This window comes from Chinchilla lanigera, unplaced genomic scaffold (genome assembly GCF_000276665.1).
Source record: "Chinchilla lanigera isolate Chin_1 unplaced genomic scaffold, ChiLan1.0 scaffold00036, whole genome shotgun sequence".
NCBI classification, from domain to species: Eukaryota; Metazoa; Chordata; class Mammalia; order Rodentia; family Chinchillidae; genus Chinchilla; species Chinchilla lanigera.
Window position 1 is genome coordinate 482837 of NW_004955437.1, and position 19952 is coordinate 502788.

The window sequence follows — 19952 nt, forward strand, 5'->3', positions numbered from 1 at the left end:
GAGACTCAGCTCAGACCACACAGCAGGGAGAACACTTAGAAACACATGTTTATTTTCCGTGCAGAGACACCATCAGCTCCTCTGCAGCATCAGTCCTTGGGGGACGGCGTCTTGGGGGGTGACGGCAGGTCTGGGGTCATGGCTTCCACGTACCATGTGGGCAGGAAGGCATAAGGTGCATCTCGATGTACAGACACGGTGACTGGGCCGCGGGGCTCCCAGGAGAAGAGGTGGACGAGCCTGGGGCACACGAGGTGAGGGTTGAGGGCTGAGGCAGAGGGCCGGGGATCACCCAGGGGAGACGCAGCTGAACACCTCACCTGGGGTCATCCTGGACAACTGTGCTCTGGGCAAAGCTCAGGAAGGCGGCACAGAAGTTCATGCACACGGAGGGATTCCAGCCATTGCGGTCGTTCTGGAGCAGAAGACTGGCGGTGAGGGACGGGGGGAAGCATGCCTGGACGACACACCCGACACACCCATGGTCTTGGTGCAGGCAGGGGCCGGGCAGGTACAGGTGGAGCTGTGACACCAGTGCCTTACCCTGACGTGTTCAAACATCTCCATGGTAGGAAAGGTTTTGAGGGAACAGATGAAACCCTCTGGGTTCCGGAAGCCGGCAACGACATTCGGGACCCCTGGGAGGAAGGACTGAGCCCACCACTTCAGGAGCTTGTGTCTGGCAGGAAAAGCAAGGGGTCAGCGGCACCCCTCCTCTACTCTCCCTGTCTCCCCAGCCCCTTTCCCAGGCTCTGGCCCTGCCTGCCCCTGCTCCTGCACCTGTAGAAGCCCCTCCACTGGCCAGGGCTGTGCATCTCCTTGGATGTCTTGAGCTCCACATAGCAGGTGGGGGGCTGTGAGGATGGGGCGTGGGGGTCTGTGCAGTCCACCTCCCCCGAGAAGAGCAGAGGGTGGTTTCCCAGGCGGCTGCGTAGCACAGAGCAGAAGGCCACGTTGGTGTTAACCTCCCCGGAAGGGTCTGGGGAGCTTCCGGGTTTGTCTGCACAAGGAGAGAAGCAGCAGCAGGAGGGCTGGGGGCTTCCGATCTGGGCGGGAGGAGGTCCGCGCGGAGCAGGGGCGACTCTCACCTGCGCACATGTACTGCTCAAACTTGTACCCCATGTACTTGAGCTCCCGGAGGAGCGGGGGCTCAGCAAGCCTCCGAGCCCGAGCGGCTGGCGTCTCCACTTCACTCAGGTACAGCGTGCCCTGGAACCGCGAGGCCGCCAGCTGCCAGCCCTCCTGCCGCTCGTACGGCGTGGTCAGCAACTTCGTCATATGCCCCCTCCACGTCACTACGGCCCCTGCCAGCCAGCTGGGACCCCTGGGAGGGAAGAGTTAGAGTGCAAGGGTCTCACACAGCGTCCGCTCGGCCGGCTCCTCCCCAGAGGAGCCCGGCTTCCCTCTAGGGTCGCTCTCCCCGCAGCCCTGCCTCTGACTTCACCGCGCCCGCGTCTAGCTTAGCTCACCCCTCCAGCTGGCCCCGGTGTTCCAGAAGCCAGCGCAGCAAGTGGTCCAGCCCCTCTCGGACCTCCTCATCCCGGGGACGGTACCGATCGGGGTATCCATCTCTGAGGTCGAAGTTGGGGCCCGGGCCGTTGGTGGGGGGCGGGCTGTAGTAGCGGAGGGCTCTGGCGTCTCCGTGGTACTGACGCTGTGCGTCCAGGGAGAAGCAGCCAAGTTCAGAAGGGCGCTGGTAGAAGGGGAAGGGTCCAGAGTAGAGGGCAGGCTCCGTGGGCAGGGAGGGCGCTGTACTGTGCAGTTTGCTCCGAGGCGCAGCTACCTCTGTCTCGGCAGCTCCCCGCTTGGTCCCTCTGGGCTCCATGAGGCCCTGCGAGAAGAAAGTGTCCGCTTTGCAGGGGAGGTCAGCACCCAGCGAGCCTCCCGACTGTCAGGTGGTGGCCCTGAAACATGCTGGCCCCGATCCCTCATGCCCGGCCCCGGCCAAGCCCTCGGCCCGCCTCTCTTCTTGCCCTGGACCCGCATCCCCCGGGTCCTCCAAACGCAGCGAGGGCGGGAAGGAAATCAGGGCGCACACCAAGCGTTACCTCTAAGTCCCCCAACCTTGACTTCCACCAGCGCGGGGCGATGACCTCAGTTCAGGGACGTCACAAATTGAAGAGGGATAGCCGAGCTTGACTGCTCTCGGCGGGAGCCAATCGCAGCGAGCGTGAGGCGGCTTGGCGGAAGCGGCGCTGGTCACTGGCCAGAGCGATGACAGGTCGACGCCTCTTCCGTCATTGCGCCGTGAAGCCGACAAGGAAGGACTCAGCGCATACGTCACTGCCCCGCGCCGGAAGAGCATATGTTATGGAGCTCTTCCCTCAACTTCTGCACCTGCCCCGGTATCATAACATTCCGGGATGAGTCGCAAGAGGCTTCGCCTGGTCCCGGAGACCTTGGGTCTGAAGAGGCGGCGGGAGCAAGGGCCTGCAGGGCCTGTGGACGTGGACCCTCTGAGGGGCGAGGCAGGTAACCCTGGCAGCCGGGGGCGGGGGAGACCCGGGTCGCCCCGGTCGCCTGCCCCGCTCCGCCTCCGCTCGGCCCGGTCCCGGTGACGCGGTGTCTCCGCCAGGGTCGGCGCGCGCGGCGGTCGCGGAGCTAGTGCGGCTGTTCCCGCGAGCCCTGTTCGAGGATGCGCTGCCGCCCATCGCGCTTAGGAGCCAGGTGTACAGCCTCGTGCCCGACCGGACGGCGGCCGACCGGCAGCTGGTGAGCGGCGTCGGGCCCCCCGGCGCCCGCGGACCCCGCCCCTCGGACGCTCCCTCGGCCAGCGTTGCTCCGCGTCCCCGGGTGGAAGGGCGCGGTGTGGGGGAAGCACCCTGGGCCGGGCGGGCAGGCGATGGGCTGCGGGGTGGTGGGCTGGAGGCACCGTGCCGCGGCTGTGCCCGGGCGCCTTGCGGCTGAGACCCGCGAAGCCCTCCAGGAGGGGAGCGCGGTGCGCAGCGAGCGAGCGGGGCGTGAGGAAGCCACCCTGGGCGGTTGGCCGGGTGGACGGAGGAGGCGCGCTCTGGGTTACCGGGGAGCCGGCGGCGTGGTTAACGTCGTACGCGCCGAGTTGGAGACGCCTGCGCGGCGTCTGAAGGCGGATGGAGTGGGTGCATGGCTGGACAGCACTCTGGGCCGGTGGGGTAAAAGGAAGTGGAGGTGAGCGAGATCCCGTAGGGAGAGTACAGCAGTGCCTGTAACCTCTCTGCGGCGCAGGCGATGCGCACGCTAGGTATGATTGGGGAGCGGGTGTTTCAGGGGCTCTGAGGTGAAAGGTTAAGGGCCCCGGGTTTGGAGCAAGAGATGCTAAGAAGGCCAGATGCACAACCCAGGGAGACGTCAACATTGAAGGCGGCGTTACTAGAGAGACCTTCCTGGGTCGCTCCCAAAGTTCATGAATTAAGATCGCTGAACATGGGATATGGGAATCTACATTTTTAAAGTACACCCTCAACTTAATGTGCTTTAAAATTTGGGATCCTCTGATGTAAAGGGGAAAGCAGAGGAAGAGGAATCTCCGAAAGAAGCTGTGAAGAAATAGCCTGAGTTAGGAGTGTTGTGGAAAACTCAAGACTGTATCAGATAGAAGACACGAAGCACCGAGGCACTTGGAAGGCAACAGCTTTATTTATGCCAGCCGGCGGGGAGAAACTCCGTGTCCAAATCACCAGCGCTGGTTTAAAGTAAAAGAGCACCTTAACATACTTTTTGTAAGCAGGAACTACAGGGTGATAATGGGTTAGTTTATAATGGGTTGCATACAGTAGGTTAGTCTACAGTTGGTTACATATATTTTGTCATACCTTGTCAGGCAAAAGTGTAGGGGTAGTTTTAATTGGAGGGGGTCATTTATCATGAGGCAGGAAGATGGGGGTGGGTAGAGGCGGGGCAAGAGGACAAGATTTAGTGTGACCTGGACAGGACTAGTCTGTGTGTCAGGTAGATTGTTCTTGAGACAGTGTAGAAAAACCAGTGTGTGTGCAGGGCATTGTACAGCTGGCCGGATAGACCTGAGTCAGTTATTTCTGAGTCACAGCTGTGTGGCCAAGGTCAGCTGAGTCTGACTGCTTAGTTATGAAGTTACAGCCATTTTTTTTTTTTTCGGCCGTTTGAGACAGGGTCTCTCTGTGCAGTTCAGGCTGGCCTGGAGCTCACTTTGTAGCCCAGGCTGGTTTCAAACTCACAATGATCCTCCCGCCTCAGCCTCCCGAGTGTACAGGTGTGCGCCACCATGCCCAGCGCTTGAAGTTACAGCCTTTAAGAAATGTTTATTACAGTTTATTCTCCCTACAAGAGGAAGCCAGAGAAGAAGCCTATTATGAAAGTAGAGATTTTTTTTTTTAAGACAATAGGAGTTGTTAATGGCTCAAAGCAGTGCTCTATGAAGAGGTCAAGTAAAAGCTGGAATCTGTCCATTGGGGTTAGCAAGAAAGGAAAAAGGAGAATAGAAACTCACACCAGTCTCACATGAGGAAGCAAGTGAGATGGAACCACTTCCTAAAAAAATGTTTACTTTTAATGTATTGGTATCAGCTTATATTCTGGAACAGCTATGAAAATTACACAAAAGAAAAAACATGCATGAGAATTTAAAGAATGTTTCCAAAGGAAATACCTACCTAGCCAGCACCTAGGCCAAACTGTAGGACATGGCTGACATCCCATGTGTATCTCCCTGATCAAAATTCCTTGCATCCTCGGGAGGTGACACTACCCCAGCTGCTATAACTGTCCCCTTGTTTTCTTCATGCCACTTAGGAGTATATTCATAGCTGTATATGCTGCTGTAACAGGATACCCAAGACTGGGTAGTTTCAAAATGAAATCTATTTCTCACAGTTCTAGAGGCTGGAAGTCTAAGATCAAGGGACCAGCAGATTCAGTGTTTGGTGAGGGCTGGCTGGCTCTCTGCTTCCAAGATGTTTCCAAGAAACAAGAAAACAAACCTATACGTTCAGGTAGGCACGATGGCGCGTGCCTGTTAATCGCAGCAGGAGGGAGGCTGAGGCAAGAGGATCTTGAGTTCAGCCTGACCTATGTAGTAAGACTCTTAACAAAACAAATCAAAACAAAACCAAAACACCCATGTTTGGTTTGAGAGTGTAGTTCAGTGGTAGAGCACGGGTGAGACCTTGGGTGGAATCCCTAGGACAAAAGAAGAAAAACTTCTTGTGTTGGAATTTAAAACTGGTAGTGATGGCGTTCAGAGGTGGGGTCTTTGAGAGGTGATTGGGCCATGAGGCGGAGTGGGACCCTTAGGAAAGGCTCCTGCCGTGTGAGTGCACGGTGCTTGTCCCCTCAGAGGACAGCAGCCTGTGACTGTGGGTTTAGTATTTAGGTATTTCCTCTACTTTATCATTTCTTTCATTCTGAGAGTGAAAGATACATTGATACATTAGACCTTCTCTTTGTATTCTTTAAGTCTCTCAGACTCTTTTTTTTGTGGGGGGGTCTTTTTGAGACAGGGTCTGGCTATGCAGCTCAGGCTGGCTTTGAGCTCACTTTATAGCCCAGGCTGGTCTCTAACTCACAATGATCCTCCTGCTTCAGCTTCTCTAGTGCTGGGATTACAGGTGTGTGCCACCACGCCCGGCTTTCTTAGACTCTTGTATTTTCGATATTTACTTTATTATATTCTGGTTAGTTTTTTTTTAAATCTTTCATACAGATACATAGCTTTTTTATTCAGCTGTGCCAATTCTATTGAGGTCTTAATTTACTTTATCTTTCAGTTCTAGAATTTCTACTTGGATATTTTCAGACCTCTTGTGTTGTCACTTACCCTGTTGAGATTTTCCATCTTGGCTTTTATTTATTTCAGCATTATGAACAGGGGCTCTTGAAAAAAAAAAAGATTGTCTCTTTTGATCAGATAATTGTACATATTGATAGGGTACAGTGTGATAACGTGATACGGGTATGTATACTGCGTGATGATCAAGGTAAGGTAATTAGCATTTCCAGCTGTGCAGTTACCCTAGTCTGCGTAGACCTCCAACTTGTTCCTCCCATGTAACTGTGTTTTGGTACCAATTTAAAAAGATAGCTTCTTTGATAATTCCTCTATTACATGTCTTTTGCAGTCTGTTTCTTTTGAGTGTTGTTTTCTTATGGGCCCAGTTATTTTTGGCTTTGTGGCGGACGGATTTGCCTAGTTCAGCAAATGCCTTCCTTGTCCCAATTCCATCATTTCCTGCTTTTATTTAGATATTACATTAATCTGGTAATTTCTGTTACCATGTGAGCTCTTTAATGCTTAAACATTAAAAAAATGTTGTCCTAGCATTTCAGTTAATACTAACAGGTGGCTTGTTTCCTTCGGTATTCTCACCAACAGAAGTCCCGGTTTCTTTTATTTTGTTACTTTATTTTGTTACCTCTCCACTTCCTCCACTCAGAGTCCTGACCCTGGAGGGCAGGTCCAGGTCTTAGTCACTATTTTATCTTAGGGGCTGGCATAGATCTGTCTTAGAAAACCAGGTGGATCGTCAATCGTCTACAGAAGCTGCCAAGTTGGGTGGGGTCCTAGTGGAAGAGCTTGCTTGTGATGCGCCTGGTCATCCCCCCACAGTGTGCACGCCCAAACTGGCGCACAGTAACTCCCTGCCCCGGGGTGCTCAGGTATGGGAGGGCATCTTTCACTAACAGACCCCTCCTTTCTGTCCCTGTGTGCGCATGCGTGTGGAGACAGAAGGAGCTGCAGGAGCAGGGCGAGATCAGAATCATCCAGCTGGGCTTCGACTCGGACGCCCACGGGATCATCTTCACGGAGGACTACCGGACCAGAGTGTGTGATTTTGCTTGTATGTGTGTGTGTGGGGGGTGCGGAGTGGAAATGAAAACAGAACAATTCCCCTACCCCACAGTGCGTGGACGGGGGGTGGGTCCTCTAGAAAATAGTACAGTGAAGGGAGGCGAGAGGGCAGCAGAGTAGAAGGGCCGGAGGAGGGGCCGGGAGGGCGCCGTGCAGGGGCGGAGATGGGCAGGGGCACTTTGTCTCTCTGCTCCCGTTCTAGGTCCTGAAGGCCTGTGCCGGCCGGCGGTGTGCCGGGGCTGTGCAGAAGTTCTTGGCTTCAGTGCTTCCAGCCTGTGGGGACCTTAGCTTCCAGCAGGATCAGATGACGCAGACCTTTGGCTTCAGGGACGCGGAGATCACGTGAGACTGGGGGGACCCACAGAGCTGGGTCGGCACTGCCGCCCTCTTCAGTCCCACCCCGCCCTGTGCGAGAAAGTCCGTCCCTTCTGCTTACTTTTTAAATCTTTTTTTTTCTTTTAGAGACAGGGTCTCACTGTGCAGTTCAGGCTGGCCTTGAGCTCACTTGGTAGCCCAGGCTGGTCTCGAACTCACAATAATCCTCCTGCGTGCTAGGATTACAGGTGTGCGCCACCACGCCCGGCTTAAATTTGTTTTTTCAGTCAGGTTTTATTGGAATATTTTAGGTGTACATAATGAGAGCATTCATCATACTTGTTCCTGTGCATGATAGAACTTCATTCTTTTTTTTCCATTTCTCTACCCTCCCTCAGCCCCTCCTCCCCTCCTCATTTGCAAGATCCTCATGTCCATTTCTCCTTTCTTTTCTCACTGTCCCTTCTGTTTAACTAAATGCTGTAAGTCTGTACTTCCTGCGAGAGAGCAGGCCCTTCCTACCGGGCCCGGGAGAGAGCACTGGCCTGCAGAGCAGGAGCGCTGGCTTCCAGGTGTCCTCTGGGGACTGAGGCTGGAGGAGGACCTGCGATAGTCCCGAACAGCCGCATTCAAATCCCTCAAGCCCCTTGGCGCCATGCGTGTAATCGTAACACCTGGGAGACTGAGGCAGGAGAATCTCCTGGGCTACATAGCAAGTTAAGGCCAGTCTGAGCCGGGCGTGGTGGTGCATGCTTGTAATCCATCAGTCTGGGAGGTTGAGGCAGAAGGATTACAAGTTTAAGCCCAGCCTGGTCAATTTAGCAATTTAATGAGACCCTGTCTCAAAATAAAATAAAAAAGAAAGGGCTGGGGATGTAGATCAGTATGAAGACTTTAGGTTCAGCTCTCACTGTGGCAAAAACAGAAAAGGCCAGCCTGGGCTGTACATAGCAAGACCCTGTTTGGAAAACCCAACCCAGACTAAACCCCCAGAAGGAAGTGGGCAGGCGCTAAGTCAGAGTGTGGTTTGGGGGCTGTGTCTTGCTCTGGCCTCCTTACCTTGTGACCCATGGTAGACGTGAAAGCGTGGGAAGAACTAAATGCCTCCTTCGGCTGGGTCAGCAAACACTTGCGTGCAGGGAGGCGCAGCTGGGCGGTGGGGAGTGCAGGGCCGAAGAAGACCCCTCTTCCTCGCGGTGTCCCAGGGCCGTGGCCGGGGCGGCCTCTGCGAGGAAGCTGTCTGAGGAGCAAGCTTTGCGTGGGGAAGGGGAGCTGAGGGAGGCCAGCCCGGGAACGGGAGCAGAGACCCTGCGGTGTAGCAGACCCGTCCCACCTGAGTTTCCATACCCGCCCCTCTTGCTGAGGCTGTTGTCCCGTTTCTCTTCAAACACAAACGGGGAGGAGGGCAGGGCGGTTCCCGGAGTGGCCACATCTCCTAACTTTCCGGCCTGCAGGCACCTGGTGAACGCTGGTGTCCTCACCGTCCGTGATGCGGGGAGCTGGTGGCTGGCGGTGCCCGGAGCTGGGAGATTCATCAAGTACTTTGTTAAAGGTATTGCCTGTGGCCCACGCCCTCAGCCTGTCCAACACAACTTTGAAGCGAGGCGTGGTGGCACACACCTGTAATCCCAGCAGGAGGATCGGTGTGAGTGTGAGACCAGCCTGGGCTACAAAGTGAGCTCGAGGCCGGCCTGAACTGCATAGTGAGACCCTGCCTCAGTAAGACAAAAAAACCCTCAAAAACAAAAAACACTTCGATGGCTCCTCAGGCTTCTGCGCTTTACTTACCTGGCCCCTTTCCTGTATCACCTCCTCCAGGGCGCCAGGCTGTCCTCGGCATGGTCCGCAAGGCCAAGTACCGGGAGCTACTCCTGTCGGAGCTTCTGGGCCGGCGGGCGCCTGCTGCCGTCCGGCTCGGCCTGGCCTACCACGTCCATGACCTCATTGGAGCCCAGCTGGTGGACTGGTGAGTCCTGTTCCAGGCGCTGGCTGCTGAGGGGACAGTGATTTCCTCCAGGCTGATGCTTAATTTACCAGGAAGCCCAGGTCCCCCGTGGACTTCTCCGGAACCCAGCCCCAGCCCTTGCCGAGTCCCCAGCGTCCCCCGCCCTGGGCGCGTGCAGCCCGCTGCATTGTTGTCTTTCTGCTCGCAGCGTCTCCACCACCTCCGGAACCCTCCTCCGCCTGCCAGAGACGTGAGGGGCCGCTCGCATCGCACCGCCCCAGAGCGGGCCGGGCAGCAGTGCCGCCTGACAGTGGCCGCTGGCGGCGTCTGGGAAGGCTGGGAGCCGGCCCAAGTGCGGGGCTCGAGTGGGTGCAGAGGGCCGGGTGGGGCCGCCATGAGCCTGGTTCCACCCCAGGCGGGCTCAGCAGGCTGCTGCGCTCCGTGGGTGTGGAACCGAGAAGGGCCAGGGCTCGGCCGCCCCGTCAGGGAAGAAGGTGCTGTCGGCGCTGTCTGGGACTGGGCGGCGGGGAAGGAGCCGGAGCCCTCTGCCCTCCGTGTTGAACCAGCATCGCCAAATAAAGTACTGTGCCTGTGACGCTTTCTGAATGACGTGTGGTCTGTCTCGCTCGGGGTGGCGGCGAAGCCAGTGGAGGCCTGAGCTTTGGCCTGTCGCTCAGAGGACAAGGCTGCCCCGGGACCGAGCCCGGTCTTCTGTGTCCCACGCCGCAGGGCTCTGTCCGGCCTGCGGAAGGCAGGAGCCCGGTGCTTCAGTGTGGGCTGGGGTGAGAGTAGGAGGCCGGGTCCTGGAAGCCCCGCGGGAGACGCCCGCCAGTGCCCGCGCACGGGCGCTCCCGTCAGAGGTGGCAGCGCCGTGGCCAGTGGGTAACAGGGAAGGACAGCTGGCTCTGGGCCGAGATTGCTTCACTTTCACCCAGGGAGCCTGGGGTCCGGGCTGCTCCCCAGCACTGGCCTGGGGCCAGTTGCGGTTCTTGGTTGTCACATGGTTTCCCGGCCTGCTGGGCTAGGGGAGGAGCAAGGTCCACATCAAGCCCGCGCCTGCCCCCGGCTGACCAGAAGGGAGCAGACGGGCCCGCGGACTCAAGCCCTGCAGCCCTTCTAGCCATGAGGCTTCTCTGGGGGCTGCTCTGGGTGTTCGGCCTCTTCACCGCATCCCTGCAGAAGCCCAGGTCCGGAGGGGGCGGCCTGGGGGGCGACGGGGCCGGGGGAGGGCCTGCGGGCTGACGCCGGCCGCACCCGTCTCCTCAGGCTGCTGCTGTTCTCTCCTTCCGTGGTCAATCTGGGGGTGCCCCTGTCGGTGGGGGTGCAGCTGCAGGATGCCCCCCCAGGACAGGTGGTGAGAGGATCCGTGTTTCTGAGGAATCCAAGCCAAAATAACGACCTGTGTTCCCCAAAGACGGACTTCACCCTCACCTCAGACACGGACTTCAAGCTCCTCAGGCTCCAGGTGACCGGCCTGGCTGCCTCTCTCTGTCCTCTTGCAAGTGACAGCGCCTCCCTCCCTCTTCCCGCCCCGCGGTCTCCTTCACCTTGCTCCTCAGCCCTCCCGTCCTTTTCCTTCTGCTGTGTCCCCAGCCGCCTCCTCTTGCTGCCTGGACAGGTTCCTCGGAGCACCGCCGCGTCCTGTGGCCTCTTCAACCTGCGCAGAAGCCCTGAGGTCCAGCTGGTGGCCCAGTCACCCTGGCTGCGTGGCGCTCTGGGCAAAGAGACCGACACCCAGGGCGTCAACCTGCGCTTCTCCTCCCGCCGCGGCCACTTCTTCCTGCAGACTGACCAGCCCGTGTACAACCCTGGCCAGCGGGGTGAGCCCCGGCCTCGGCCTCCGCCCGGCTTCCTCCCGGCCCTGGGAGGATGAGTTGCTTGGGAAATCCCGGGCCGCCTGCCCCCTTGGAACGGAGCCCACCCTCCCTTTGCACGCGGGCGCTGCTCACCCCTCTCCCCACTCCCAGTTCAGTACCGGGTCTTCGCGCTGGACCAGAAGATGCGGCCGGCCACAGACAGCCTCCTGGTCACAGTGGAGGTGAGGCCCGAGGCGCTGGCCCTCCTAACTCGGGCGCGGGTGTGCCTCCCAACTGAGACCGCTTCTACTCCCCGTGCAGAACTCTCACGGCCTCCGCGTGCGGAAAAAGGTGGTGCGCGATCCCTCTTCCATCTTCCAGGACGACTTTGTGATCCCGGACATCTCGGAGTGAGCGCCTCGCGTGGCAGCGGCCCCCTCTCTCTCCCCCCAACTTCTGTCTCCCGTCGGGCTCACCCTGGGCCTCCAGGGCCTCTGGTCTACACCGCAGAGCTCTCCCCAGGGGCCAGGCCGCGGACTGCCTGAGGTCCGCTGCACACGGGCTGAGCCCCTTCCTTGTCCGTCCCCAGGCCGGGGACCTGGAGGATCTCGGCCCAGTTCTCGGACAGCCTGGAAACCAACAGCAGCACCAAGTTTGAGGTGAAGAAGTATGGTGAGCACTGAATGAGGAGGACAGGCATTCCATCCCCGAAGGAGGGGGGCCGCGCCTGGGGGGACAGGGCCTTTCGCCAGGTCTGACCTGCCTGTCTCTCCACCCTGGGTCAGTCCTTCCCAACTTCGAGGTCAAGATCACCCCCGGGAAGCCCTATATCTTGGTGACACCCGACCATCTTGGTGAAATCCAACTAGACATCGAGGCCAGGTGACACCCCCGCCCCACCAGGTCCTGCGCCCCCTTTCCCTCCCTGCCGGGTCATTATCGCCTGGCCGTTGGCCCACCCTCTCCCCTCTCCGGAACAGGTACATCTACGGCCAGCCTGTGCAGGGCGTGGCCTATGTGCGCTTCGCGCTGCTGGCTGAGGACAGTGAGAAGACGTTCCTTCGGGGGCTGGAGACGCAACGCAAGGTAGGGCCGAGCTGGGGTGGGGCCGGGAGGGGAGGGGGCTGCAGTCTCCCCATGCCCCGTTTCTCCTCGCTCCAGCTGGTGGATGGCAAGAGCCGCGTCTCCCTCTCAAGGGGTGAGCTCCAGGGTGCCCTGCAGAAGCTGAACATCAGTGTCGCTGAGCTCCAGGGCCTTCGTCTCTATGCCGCAGCAGCCGTCATCGAGTCCCCAGGTGGGTGGCGTCCCTCGCGACCCAGCCCTGCCTCTGGCCCGGGGCCGACTGCGCTGCCGTCGGAGGGAAGCAGCCGCGCGCCTGGGCTCGGCTCCCCCGGCCGGGCCTGGGCTCGGCTGCACAGCGTGCTGGGGGTGTGGCACAGGGAAGCACTGCTCCCCTCGAGGTGACCGGAAGCCAGGAGAGGAAGGGCTGGGCCAGGCTCCCTCCGCCAGCTTCCCGGGACACCCCGGCACCGCCGTCCCCCTAAAGCCCCACCTTGGAAGAGTTCTGTCACCTCGAACAGAGCCGCACGCGGACCTTTGGGGACCCCTAAGATCCGAATCACGGCTGGGCGTAGGGCGCGCATTAACTAACCCTAGCCCGTGAGGCAGGAGAACCACAAGTTCAAGGCCAGCCAGGCAGTTGAATAAGACCTCATCTCAGAGTAAAATATGCACAGCGCTGAGGGTGTAGCTCATGGTACAGAGTTCCCCGGGCACCCCCCAGCAGGAGGAAAGCCAGCTCTGCACGCGCCCTGCTCCCCAGCACTGGCTCCTGCCCCGACTGCGCCTGCCTGGGCCCAGCAGACCTTGTCTCCCTCCAGCTCTGCTGTGCTTCCTTCCCCTTCCTGTCTCGGTTCCCCTCGATCACGTGTCCCCCCTGCCGACGTCCGTGTGCCGCGGCTGTGTTGGGCCTCGGCGCCTGTAGAGATGAGTGCAAGTCAGACTCGTGTGGGGAAGACGCTCAGGCACCCGTCTGCCCTCGCCCTCTCTTCTCAGGCCCTGCCCTCCACTTCTCTGCCCTTTGTCTTGCAGGGGGGGAGATTGAGGAGGCGGAGCTCACATCCTGGCGTTTCGTGCCATCCAGCTTCTCCCTGGACTTGAGCAACACCAAACGCCATCTCGTGCCAGGGGCCCCCTTCGTGCTGCAGGTTGCTTCTGGGGGACAGGGTGGGGCTGGGCAGGGTGGAGGACCAGGTCTTGCTGACCACTCTCTTTCACTGGCCTCCTCTTGCCCGCCTAGGCCCTGGTCCGAGAAGCGTCAGGCTCCCCAGCCTCTGGCGTTCCCGTCAAAGTCTCCACCACACTCTCTGGGTCTGTTTCTGGCGTCCCAGATGTTAAACAAAATACAGACAGGACAGGCCAGGTCCACGTTTCCATCCACGTCCCGCAGGGCACCACGGAACTGCGGCTCTTGGTACGCCTTTCCTGCCTGTGGGGAGGCCACGCGGGTTCCTGAGGGACCCTGGCCTGGCTTGGGAGGAGCACAGGGACTCACAGCCTTGTCACTGACCTTATCCCTCCCCTGCAGGTGTCGGCAGGCTCCCTCTACCCCGCAGTGGCCAGGCTCACTGTGCAAGCCCTGCCCGCGGGAAGCTCTGGCTTTCTGTCTATTGAGCGGTTGGACCATCGGGCCCCTAAAGTGCAGGAAACTGTCGTCCTGAATCTGCGGACCGTGGGTCTCAGCCGGGCCACCTTCCCTTATTACTACTACATGGTGTGCACAGCCGGAGCAGGGCGGGGCAGGGCGGGGAGAGCCTCGGGACAGGCTGGGCAGGGTTGCAGGACCAGGATCGGACACGAAGAGGAAACCCCTCTGCCCTTCCCCTTGGCCCAGATCCTGTCCCGAGGCGAGATCCTGCACGTGGGCCGAGAGCGCAGGGCGGACCTGACCTCTGTCTCGGTGCTTGTGGACCACCGCCTGGTGCCCTCCTTCTACTTTGTGGCCTTCTACTATCATCAAGGCCAGCCCGTGGCCAACTCCCTGCGAGTGGACGTCGAGACGGGGGCCTGTGAGGGCAAGGTGCCTGGGGTCAGGAGCGGGGTGTGTGTGTATGTCTGTCTGTAGAAGGAAGACGCCGCTAATGCCAGCGAGGCCTGGTTTAGTTTGGGGTGCCCCGAGAGTGCTCGGGATTGGAAGTCTTCCCCCACTTCCTTCTCTGTCAGCTGGAGCTGAACCTGGACAGTGCCAAGGACTATCGCAATGGGGACAGTGTGAAGCTGCAGCTGCGCACCGACTCTAAAGCCCTGGTGGCACTGGGAGCTGTGGACACGGCTCTGTATGCCGTGGGAAGCAAGACTCACAAACCTCTCAACATGGCCAAGGTTTGTCAGTCCGGCTCCGGTCCGCTAGTCCCTCCTGGCTCCTTTCCCTGCTGTGAGCTCAGTTTGGGGCCTCTCGGGCTCCTACGGACCCCCGCCTGTCCTCCCTCAGGCCTTGGGCCTTGTCCGCCCCGTGTCTGTCCTGTGGGCCTGGGCCTGGGCCTTGTTACCTGTCGCCGTGTGGCTGGTCCTGCCCCTCAGCAGCTCCCGTCTCCCCGTCCCCGACTTCTCACACCAGGTCTTTGAAGTCATGAACAGCTACAGCCTCGGCTGCGGCCCTGGGGGTGGCGACAGTGCCCTTCAGGTGTTCAAGGCCACGGGCCTGGCCTTCTCTGATGGAGACCTGCGGACGTCCGTCAGGGAGAGTGAGGACCGTCAGAGAGGGCACGGGTGGGGAAAGAAGGGAGGGCGAGGGGCTTGGGCAAGCAGAAGCGGGCTGGGCCGCTGGGCGGGAGACGGGGCGGCTGGAGGCCACATGCGCGCCCTGGGACTTACCAGAAGTCTTGCTGTCTGCTAGCTCTGCACTGTCCCAAGGAGGGGAAAACCAGGCAAAAGAGAACTGTGGACTTCCAGAAGGCCACCAGTGAGAAGTGTGAGTCACGGGTGCCTAGAGGCGGCTTGAGCATCGGCCTTTATCTGGCTCAGGGGGAAGTCCGCTCCCTTGGAGAGCCAGGCAGCCAGGCCCGGGGCAAGGTGGGAGGGCAGAGGCCCTTGCCGGGGCCTCACCCAGCTGGGCCTCATCTCCTGCTCTCCCGCCCGCCCTCCCCTGGCCCGCAGTGGGCCAGTACACTTCCCCAGAGGCCAAGCGCTGCTGCCAGGATGGACTGACGCGGCTGCCCATGGCGCGCTCCTGTGAGCAGCGAGCGGCTCGCGTGCCGCAGCCGGCCTGCCGGGAGCCCTTCCTGGCCTGCTGCCAGTTTGCTGAGAACCTGCGCAAGAAGAGCTGGGCCGAGAGCCCGGGGGGCCTCGGGAGAGGTGTGTGCCTGGCGGGGCGGGGGACAGCTGTGCTCCTCCGGAGTGGGGACGCCCTCCCTCACCTGCTCCCTGGTCCCAGCCCTGGAGGTGCTGCAGGAGGAGGAGCTGCTGGAGGAGGACGAGATCCGGGTGCGCAGCTTCTTCCCAGAGAACTGGCTGTGGAGGGTGCTGACCGTGGACCGCTCCCAAACGTGAGCACGGCCGGACCTCGCCGCGGGGCGGTGCCGCCAGCCCAGGTGTGACGGGTTTCTCCACCTTGGCTTCAGGTTGACGGTGTGGCTCCCTGACTCCATGACCACGTGGGAGATCCATGGCGTCAGCCTGTCCCAAAGCACGGGTGAGGTGTCCTGCCTGCGTCTCAGGCCGCCCCCTTCCGCTTCCACCCACCCAGCTCCTGGCCGAGCTCCTTGTGCTTGGCGGGGAAGGGAGCCCGGGGGATGGGGGCGACTGTACTGGCCTGGATCAAAGAGCAGGGGCATCGAGGACACCGCTGGGCCCCTTGCCCCTGCTTCCCGTGGCCCTGAGGCCTCGATGCGCCCTCTGACCTGGCCCCCGCCCCCTCCTGCCGTCCCCAGGCCTGTGCGTGGCCACGCCGGCCCGACTCCGAGTGTTCCGTGAGTTCCACCTGCACGTCCGCCTGCCCGCCGCTGTCCGCCGCTTTGAGCAGCTGGAGCTGCGGCCCGTCCTGTACAACTACCTGCAGCAGAACCTGACCGTGAGGCCCCGCGTGCGCTCGGGCTGGGGTGGGGAGCCTGGCGGGCGGGCCCCGCTGACCCCTGTCCTCTGTGCCCAGATGAGTGTCTACATCGCCCCTGTGGAGGGGCTGTGCCTGGCCGGGGGCGGAGGGCTGGCTCAGCAGGTGCAGGTGCCCGCGGGCGCCGCCCGGCCCGTGCCCTTCTTCGTGGTGCCCACCACAGCTGCTGCCGTGTCCCTGAAGGTGGTGGCTCGAGGGACCTCCCTTGTGGGGGATGCGGTGGCCAAGGTTTTGCAAATTGAGGTGAGTGGCACAGCCCTGGGCCAGGTCCCCAGATTGGTCCCCGTCCTCAGCGCCCTGCTGGGCAGGCTGGAGCCCGGCGCCCAAACCCGCTTTGTTCTTAGATCTTCACGATCGTTCCCTAAGTGTCCCTGAGGTTTAACTGCAAGTCCCCAGGGAGTCTGCTTAGGCAGGGTGGCCGCAGGGCCTGGCTCCTCACAGCCCGGTTTCCCCGAGGCAGAAGGAAGGGGCCATCCACAAGGAGGAAATCATCTATCAGCTCAACCCCCTGGGTAAGTCCCCCAGCCCAGCGCTCAGCTCCCGGGGGCGGCAGGGCCGGGATGGTGGACCACGGGACAGATGCCAGCTTCTCCCGTCTCTGCAGACCACCGAGCCCGGACTTTGGAAATTCCGGGCAGCTCCGATCCCAACATGATTCCTGACGGAGACTCGAGCAGCTTCGTCAGGGTCACAGGTGGGCGTGCCCTCCGGCCCCCCTGTGAGCACCCTGGACCCGTTTTCACGCTCTGACCCTGGCATCCGAGGCCCCTTCTCATCCTCAGCCCTCTGCCCTCCACAGCCTCGAACCCGCTGGAGACCCTGGGCTCTGAGGGCGCCCTGTCCCCCGGAGGGATAGCTTCTCACCTGAAGCTTCCCACGGGCTGCGGCGAGCAAACGATGACCCTCTTGGCTCCAACGCTGGCTGCCTCCCGCTACCTGGACAAGACGGAGCAGTGGAGCAGACTGCCCCCCGAGACCAAGGACCGCGCTGTGGATCTGATCCAGAAAGGTTCTGGGTGCAGGGCCGGGCGGGAGCGGGCCGGGAGCACAGTTCCCGGAGGTGGGCCCGCCGTGCCTCGGCACCTCAGCAGCAGCCTCTGCCCTCCCAGGCTACATGAAGATCCAAGAGTACCGGAAGTCGGATGGTTCCTACGCGGCCTGGTTAAGCCGCGACAGCAGCACTTGGTGAGGTTGGGCGGCAGCTTCGGGGGTGTAACTGGGGTCAGGGCCACGGGACAATGAATAGCCAGGTGGCTGGGGACGGGCTCTGTGTCCCCAGCTAGCCCTCTCTCCCCTCTAGGCTCACAGCCTTTGTGCTGAAGGTGCTGAGCTTGGCCCAGGAGCAGGTGGGGGGCTCTCCTGAGAAGCTGCAGGAGACGGCCGGGTGGCTGCTGTCCAAGCAGCAGGAGGACGGCTCCTTCCACGATCCCTGCCCAGTTATGCACAGAGGCATGCAGGTGCGGGTGCCGGGCAGCCTGAGGCGCGCGGAGAAGACTGTCCCAGCCCCTCCCTTCCCGGCTGACGTCTCCTTGTCTCCTGTCGCCAGGGGGGCTTGGTGGGAGCAGATGAGACGGTGGCACTTACTGCCTTCGTGGTCATCGCCCTCCAGCACGGGCTGGCCGCCTTCCAGGACCAGAGCGCAGAGCAGCTGAAGCAAAGGGTGGTGAGGACGCACGGGGCCCCTGCCCTCCCCCAGTCCCCAGCTCCCCCTTTCTCCTCGGGGGCCCAGGGCTCCAGCCCCAGACCTTCCTCTTTCTTCTAGAAAGCCTCCATCTCAAAGGCAGACGAGTTCTTGGGAAGCAAAGCAAGCGCCGGGCTTCTGGGCACCCACGCAGCCGCCATTACGGCCTACGCCCTGACGCTGACCGAGGCCCCCCAGGAGCTGCAGGATGTCGCTCACAACAGCCTCATGGTCATGGCCCAGGAGATTGGCGGTGAGGGCAGGATCCTCACAGGGAGCCTGGAGCCGGGGACCTGGGGACCTGGGGTGCCCAGAGGGCGAGAGCCCGGAGGCTGTGAGGTGGATAAAGTGAGGGAGGACAGGGCTCTTGAAAGGCCTGGTGACCGGGATCCTCCCCGCCTCCCCCACCCTTTCCCTTCCAGATAAACGGTACTGGGGCTCGGTCATCACTTCTCAGAGCAATGCTGTGCCGCCCACCCCGGCTCCTCTCAGCCCAACAGACCCCGTGCCCCAGGCCCCAGCGCTGTGGATCGAAACCACGGCCTACGGCCTGCTGCATCTGCTGCTCCGGGAGGGCAAGGACGAGCTGGCTGAGCAGGTGGCCAACTGGCTCACCCATCAGGGCAGCTTCCACGGCGGCTTCCGCAGCACGCAGGTAGGGCCTGGCGGGCGCTTGGTGGTGGCGGTCCTGAGACCCAGTGCCTGAGTCTGGCCTGCTGTCCTCAGGACACAGTGATCGCCCTGGACGCCCTGTCTGAGTACTGGATCGCTTCCCATACCACCGAGGACAAGGAGCTCAATGTGACCCTCAGCGCCATGGGCCGCAGTGGCGTCAAGTCCCACGTCTTGCAGCTGAACAACCATCAAATTAAGGGCCTGGAGGAGGAGCTGCAGGTGAGCCGCTTGCTGCTGGCGGCCGTTGCCGAGACACCGGGCCAGGACCGAGACCACGCGGGCCCGCCCAGCTGTGGGCTCTCCCGGCCCGGTCCTTGAGGTCCTTTGGGAAAACTGTCTTGCTGGCTGTGTGACCAAACCTCTCCACGCCACCCTGTGTGGAGTGACCCAAAACTACGGTGACTTTTAGGTGCATATGTTTTCAATGTATGATAGTAGAAGACACATTAGCATTAATACCTCAAGTACTCCTCGCCCAGGTTTTGAGCACACTTACCCTGCTGTCCCTGCCGCTTTCTGAAGAGCTCTGGAGTCCCCTTTCATGCCTTTAGTGGTGCTGTCAGGGTGACCTGGACGTCCTGAGGCAGCTCAGAATGATTCCCTCCCGCGGTCCTTTTGACTGCGGGGGGAGGGCCGGGCGAGCCGGTACCGGGTCCCGAAGGTGAGGCGGCCGGGCCCTCGGGACCTCTGTCGTGCATCTTCCGAACCCGCCTTTCTGGTGGGTGGCGTTTGGCAGCGTTTGGCACTGTACTGCTGACAACATAGAGACAAAAGAGAACTTTTAGAACTGCTTCAGAAAGAGGCGAGGGTGCAGGGAAAGGGCGCTCAAATTGAGAGCAAGTATTTTGAGGGCAAATGATGGCGGTGTGGCTTTACTGTATAATTCTTTAAAAGATTAAGTGTTCACCATATATTGGTTACTCCCAGGGTCCACAGGCTGACGGAGATGAGGCCTGCGAGGGTGTAAACCGCTGGGAGTGTGGCGTGGGGAGCGGGCTTGCTCTGGGGGTGGAGGTGAGGTGTGGGCCGGCCCCCCACACCCCTCCCTCTGCTCTTCCCGCAAGTTCTCCCTGAGCAGCAAGATCAGTGTCAAGGTGGGCGGGAACAGCAAAGGAACTCTGAAGGTGAGCCGGCTGGGCTGGGGCCTGGGAGGGGCGGGCTGGGGAGGCCAGGGAGGGATCTGGTGCTGCATGCGGTCCCCGTGGCCCAGGCGAGAGGAAGCCTGGCGGCTTCGTCCTCCCTGCTTCCGTCCTGGGCTTTCCCCCTCTCTCTGGTCACCCTGCCGCTGGGCACCTCTCATTCCCGTGTCCTGCTCCCCAGCCCAGGCCTGTCTCCTGGCCCGCTGGCTGCTGCACAGACGCGGCAGCCCCACACCCCTCTCTCTGGGCCCCTCACCCGAGGGATGGGAGCCAGCCATCCCTCCAGGGCTCCCTGAGCCGCCCCTCTCCCAAGGACACCTGTATGGCCCAGGGACTCCTGCTCTGCTCCTGCTGCCCAGGGCCCTTGGTCGCTGGTGTCCTAGACCCTGTGCTAGGACAATCCCAGTCTGCTTAGCCTGGGAGGGGGCCAGGCCTGGGAGGAGGTCAGGCCTGGGAGGAGGTCAGGCCTGGGAGGAGGTCAGGCCTGGGAGG

The 19952-nt window shown here is 60.9% G+C and overlaps 3 protein-coding genes and 1 long non-coding RNA gene across 4 annotated transcripts in view; 2 read left to right on the forward strand and 2 right to left on the reverse strand.

Moving 5' to 3' along the window:
* Positions 1-29: 29 nt before the first annotated feature.
* Dxo (decapping exoribonuclease) lies at positions 30-2153 on the reverse strand. Its single transcript, XM_005389406.2, has 7 exons — positions 2049-2153; positions 1470-1831; positions 1089-1324; positions 781-1000; positions 544-679; positions 321-415; positions 30-240 (listed from the first exon to the last, which is right to left on the reverse strand). Exons 2-7 carry the CDS (start codon positions 1823-1825, stop codon positions 90-92), a joined length of 1194 nt encoding a protein of 397 aa, XP_005389463.1. The 5' UTR covers positions 1826-1831; positions 2049-2153; the 3' UTR covers positions 30-89.
* Positions 2154-2273: 120 nt separating this feature from the next.
* Positions 2274-9657, forward strand: Stk19 (serine/threonine kinase 19). Its single transcript, XM_005389405.2, has 7 exons — positions 2274-2472; positions 2576-2712; positions 6680-6775; positions 7005-7144; positions 8572-8669; positions 8936-9083; positions 9271-9657. Exons 1-7 carry the CDS (start codon positions 2364-2366, stop codon positions 9314-9316), a joined length of 774 nt encoding a protein of 257 aa, XP_005389462.1. The 5' UTR covers positions 2274-2363; the 3' UTR covers positions 9317-9657.
* On the reverse strand, positions 7063-8779 carry LOC106149096. The gene is made up of 3 exons (XR_001235050.1): positions 8738-8779; positions 8177-8639; positions 7063-7150 (listed from the first exon to the last, which is right to left on the reverse strand). It is a non-coding gene; the product is annotated as an uncharacterized LOC106149096 (long non-coding RNA).
* Positions 9658-9969: 312 nt separating the features above from the next.
* The window catches only part of LOC102005416 (complement C4-A), a gene marked incomplete in the record, with an annotated part of 12749 nt that continues 2766 nt past the window's right edge, over positions 9970-19952 (forward strand). The window contains 31 exon segments of the mRNA XM_013516778.1: positions 9970-10249; positions 10329-10527; positions 10681-10882; positions 11030-11100; positions 11180-11268; positions 11448-11530; positions 11644-11740; positions 11839-11944; positions 12020-12152; positions 12950-13065; positions 13158-13331; positions 13446-13631; positions 13752-13937; positions 14081-14239; positions 14475-14601; positions 14754-14828; positions 15014-15211; positions 15291-15402; positions 15478-15548; positions 15787-15926; positions 16005-16208; positions 16426-16477; positions 16570-16659; positions 16765-16974; positions 17075-17150; positions 17266-17422; positions 17512-17628; positions 17728-17899; positions 18069-18301; positions 18373-18540; positions 19386-19445. Of these exon segments, the coding sequence (XP_013372232.1) occupies positions 10185-10249; positions 10329-10527; positions 10681-10882; positions 11030-11100; positions 11180-11268; positions 11448-11530; positions 11644-11740; positions 11839-11944; positions 12020-12152; positions 12950-13065; positions 13158-13331; positions 13446-13631; positions 13752-13937; positions 14081-14239; positions 14475-14601; positions 14754-14828; positions 15014-15211; positions 15291-15402; positions 15478-15548; positions 15787-15926; positions 16005-16208; positions 16426-16477; positions 16570-16659; positions 16765-16974; positions 17075-17150; positions 17266-17422; positions 17512-17628; positions 17728-17899; positions 18069-18301; positions 18373-18540; positions 19386-19445 (4128 nt within the window).

Coding starts and splice junctions, on each gene's coding strand:
- Dxo (XM_005389406.2), bottom strand. CDS start 1,825: ATGGAGCCCAGAGGGACCAAGCGGGGAGCTGCCGAGACAGAGGTAGCT. Junction 1,325..1,469: donor CACCGGGGCCAGCTGGAGGG/GTGAGCTAAGCT, acceptor CTTCCCTCCCAG/GGGTCCCAGCTGGCTGGCAG. Junction 241..320: donor GTTGTCCAGGATGACCCCAG/GTGAGGTGTTCA, acceptor CGTGTGCCCCAG/GCTCGTCCACCTCTTCTCCT.
- Stk19 (XM_005389405.2), top strand. CDS start 2,364: ATGAGTCGCAAGAGGCTTCGCCTGGTCCCGGAGACCTTGGGTCTGAAG. Junction 2,473..2,575: donor CCCTCTGAGGGGCGAGGCAG/GTAACCCTGGCA, acceptor TGTCTCCGCCAG/GGTCGGCGCGCGCGGCGGTC. Junction 8,670..8,935: donor CATCAAGTACTTTGTTAAAG/GTATTGCCTGTG, acceptor CACCTCCTCCAG/GGCGCCAGGCTGTCCTCGGC.